This window comes from Condylura cristata, unplaced genomic scaffold (genome assembly GCF_000260355.1).
Source record: "Condylura cristata isolate star-nosed mole 26May11 unplaced genomic scaffold, ConCri1.0 scaffold00003, whole genome shotgun sequence".
In the NCBI taxonomy this organism is placed as follows: Eukaryota; Metazoa; Chordata; class Mammalia; order Eulipotyphla; family Talpidae; genus Condylura; species Condylura cristata.
Genome location: NW_004567104.1, coordinates 78,718,375 through 78,721,289, shown reverse-complemented (window position 1 = coordinate 78,721,289; position 2,915 = coordinate 78,718,375). Strand labels below are relative to the sequence as shown.

The window sequence follows — 2,915 nt, the reverse complement described above, 5'->3', positions numbered from 1 at the left end:
CCGGCCGCCTGGCCGCTGCGGGCTGGGCACTGTCCACCCCGGCCTGCCGGGCATTCCCCGGGCCGCAGGGCTAGAGGCGGGAGGGCCCCTGCAGGACAGGCCGGGCACTGGGAGGTGGGGCCAGGCTCTGGCCTCCCAGGGTGGACGGCGCTGCCCTGTGGGCGTGAGGCCCCACAGATTCAGGGGGTGGGAGCCGGGCGGTTCCTTTGGGGGACGTCTCCGCCGGGTGAGCACCCCAGGGCTGGAGCGAGGCTCCCGGGGCAGCTGGGCGGTGACGCCACGGTCAGCTGCAGCGGCACTGCGACCCGGTCACCTGGCCTGAGAGGGCGCAGAGACCACCAGGCCCCTCTCGCCTGCTGGGGCAGCACCTCGCCCAGAAAGGCCAGCGGCGAGGGTGTAGGGTGGGCACAGGCGTCACCGCCGCACAGCCCCGGAGCTGGGCCCACAGACCCCCACAGGCGGGACCCCGCTGACCAGCCGGGGCTGCTGTCCTGCGCGGACGCCGGCCAGGGTGTGCGCCAGCTGGGGCCTCCGGCGCCTCCCCAGGTACCTCCTGTACGACGTCAACCCGCCCGAGGGCTTCAACCTGCGCCGCGACGTGTACATCCGCGTGGCCTCCCTGCTCAAGACGCTGCTGGCCACGGAGCCGTGGGTGCTGGTGCTGCCCCCCTGGGGGCGTCTCTACCATTGGCACAGCTCCGACATCCGCCAGGTCCGCCTGCCCTGGGCCGAGTTCTTCGACCTCCCCAGCCTGGCGCGCAACATCCCGGTCCTGGAGTTCGAGCAGTTCGTGGCGGGTGAGCGGCCTCCCGGCTCCGCCCAGTCTCGCGTCTGGCGGGCAGAGGGGCTGCCCACGGCGGGGCCCCTCATCCCTGCGCTGCCTGCGGGGGCTGGGGGAGGGAGCACGCGGTGCCTCACGGAGGCCGGAGGGAGCTGCCGCCCTGCCAGGACTCAGCCGGCCAGGTGCTGCCCTTCCCCGTGGGCGGCCGGGCCCTGAGCTGGTGGACAGGGTCAGCCTGGGGACGGTCCCCACAGCCGGAGCAGGGCACGTCACGGGGTGCCCGCCAGAGAGGCTGCCAGGGCTGGGGTGTCCACTCGCTGCCGGCCGAGTGCCCTCACGGGGCAGCGGAGGACCCCGGGAGGGGCCAGGGCGCAGCTGCGGGGGCTGGGGGAGGGCCGTGGCCTGCCACACGGGCCAGGGACGACCGCGGTGAGGCTGGTGGCACTGGGGCGGGGGTGAAGTCAGGGCGACCCTGCGGCCCCTTGTGTCCTGCGTTGTGCCCCGTCTGCCGCTTGCCAGCCCCAGGAGGCGGGCGCTGGCCGAGCCCTCGCGCTCTTTTGCAGAGTCCGGCGGGCCCTTTATCGACCAGGTGTTCGTGCTGCAGGGCTACGCCGAGGGCTGGAAGGAGGGCAGCTGGGAGGAGAAGGTGGACCCCCGGCCCTGCGTGGACCCGCCGCAGTACACGCAGGACAAGCATGGGTACCACAGGTGGGCGCGGCCCCGGCGGCCTGCTGACCACTGTGGCCGGGGTTAGCCGTGTCCTGAGGCGGCGTCCGGCCCCCAGAGGCACCACAGCCCCGTCCTGGTGCCGCCCAGTGCCGCCGGCAGCTGCCCTCCAGGAGCGGGAGCGGGAGCGGGAGGCGGGGAGCAGGCGGCCCCCCGGGGCCGGCAGCCGGCGCTCACGCCGCTTCCTGTCGCAGGGGATGGTTCTGGGGCTACGGCGAGACCAGGGGGCTGAACGTGTCCTGCCTGTCCGTGCAGGGCTCCGCGTCCATCATGGCGCCTGTGCTCCTGAGAAACACGTCTGCCCGGTGAGTGCCCGCGCCGACGCCCACACCCTGCGGGTGGGCCTGTGGCGAGCCCCGGCTGGGGCCGCCCCAGGCGCACCCTGACCGACTGTCCTTGGCCGCCCCCTGCGCAGGTGGGGACACAGCCTGCCTGTGGGTGTGGGGGCAGGGGCCGCCCCTTGCGCAAACAGGCCCTGCGCGGCCCTGCCAGGCCCTGCCCCCAAGGGGTGCGGCTCAGCGGGGGCACAGGCCGGGGCTGCCACCCCAGGGGAGGGGGCTGGGGTGCCCCCCAAAGGGAGCAGGCCCTGAGGCCACGTACATGGGGGCCTCGCTGCACGTGGTCTGGGCGCTCTGACTGCGGTCACCAGCAGGCCTGCCCCACGGCCGCGGCCAGGGCGGGGCCGCCTGGACGGGAGGGCCGCGCCTGCCGCGTCTTCCAAGGGGCGCGGGGCCGGACGCCCGCACCTGCCCTCGCGGAGCCGTCCACAGAGGTCACCCGTGCCCAACAGGTCCGTGATGCTGGACAGAGCCGAGAATCTGCTGCACGACCACTACGGGGGGAAGGAGTACTGGGACGTGAGTGGCCGGGCCCGCCCGGGCCGCCTCTCCAGACCCAGCGGCCCACTGCGCGGCTCCCCGGCCGCGGCGCGCGCTCAGGGCCGCTCTCCCGCAGACCCGCCGCAGCATGGTGCTGGCCCGGCACCTGCGGGCCGCCGGGGATGCCTTCCGGAGCCGCCACCTCAACTCCACGGATGAGGCGGACGGGACCCCCTTTGAGGAGGACTGGACCCGCGTGAAGGTGGGCGCGGCCCCTGGCCAAGGCCCAGAGCCCGGCCGCACCCTTGGCCTCCAGCCGCGGACGGGACTGACCCCACCCCACCCTCTAGGCCCAGCCGGGCTCCTCGCGGGGGGGCCCGTACCTCGGCGTCCACCTGCGGCGGAAGGACTTCGTCTGGGGCCACAGGAAGGACGTGCCCAGCCTGGCTGGTGCCGCACGCCAGATCCGTGGCCTGATGGACACCCATGGGCTGGACAAAGTGTTCGTGGCCACAGACGCCGTCAAGGCCGGTAGGCGGGTCTCCCCAGCGCAGGCCCCGCCCCCAGCTCCAGTGGGCGGGTCTCCCCAG

General features: G+C 74.8%; 1 protein-coding gene across 1 annotated transcript in view; it reads left to right on the top strand.

Moving 5' to 3' along the window:
- POFUT2 (protein O-fucosyltransferase 2) overlaps nt 1-2,915 on the top strand; it is an 8,304-nt gene that overhangs the window by 4,469 nt on the left and 920 nt on the right. Inside the window, exons 2-7 of the mRNA XM_012731221.1 lie at nt 401-797; nt 1,345-1,489; nt 1,702-1,812; nt 2,298-2,364; nt 2,462-2,587; nt 2,676-2,856. Of these exons, the coding sequence (XP_012586675.1) occupies nt 401-797; nt 1,345-1,489; nt 1,702-1,812; nt 2,298-2,364; nt 2,462-2,587; nt 2,676-2,856 (1,027 nt within the window). The remainder of the gene's footprint in view (nt 1-400; nt 798-1,344; nt 1,490-1,701; nt 1,813-2,297; nt 2,365-2,461; nt 2,588-2,675; nt 2,857-2,915) is intronic.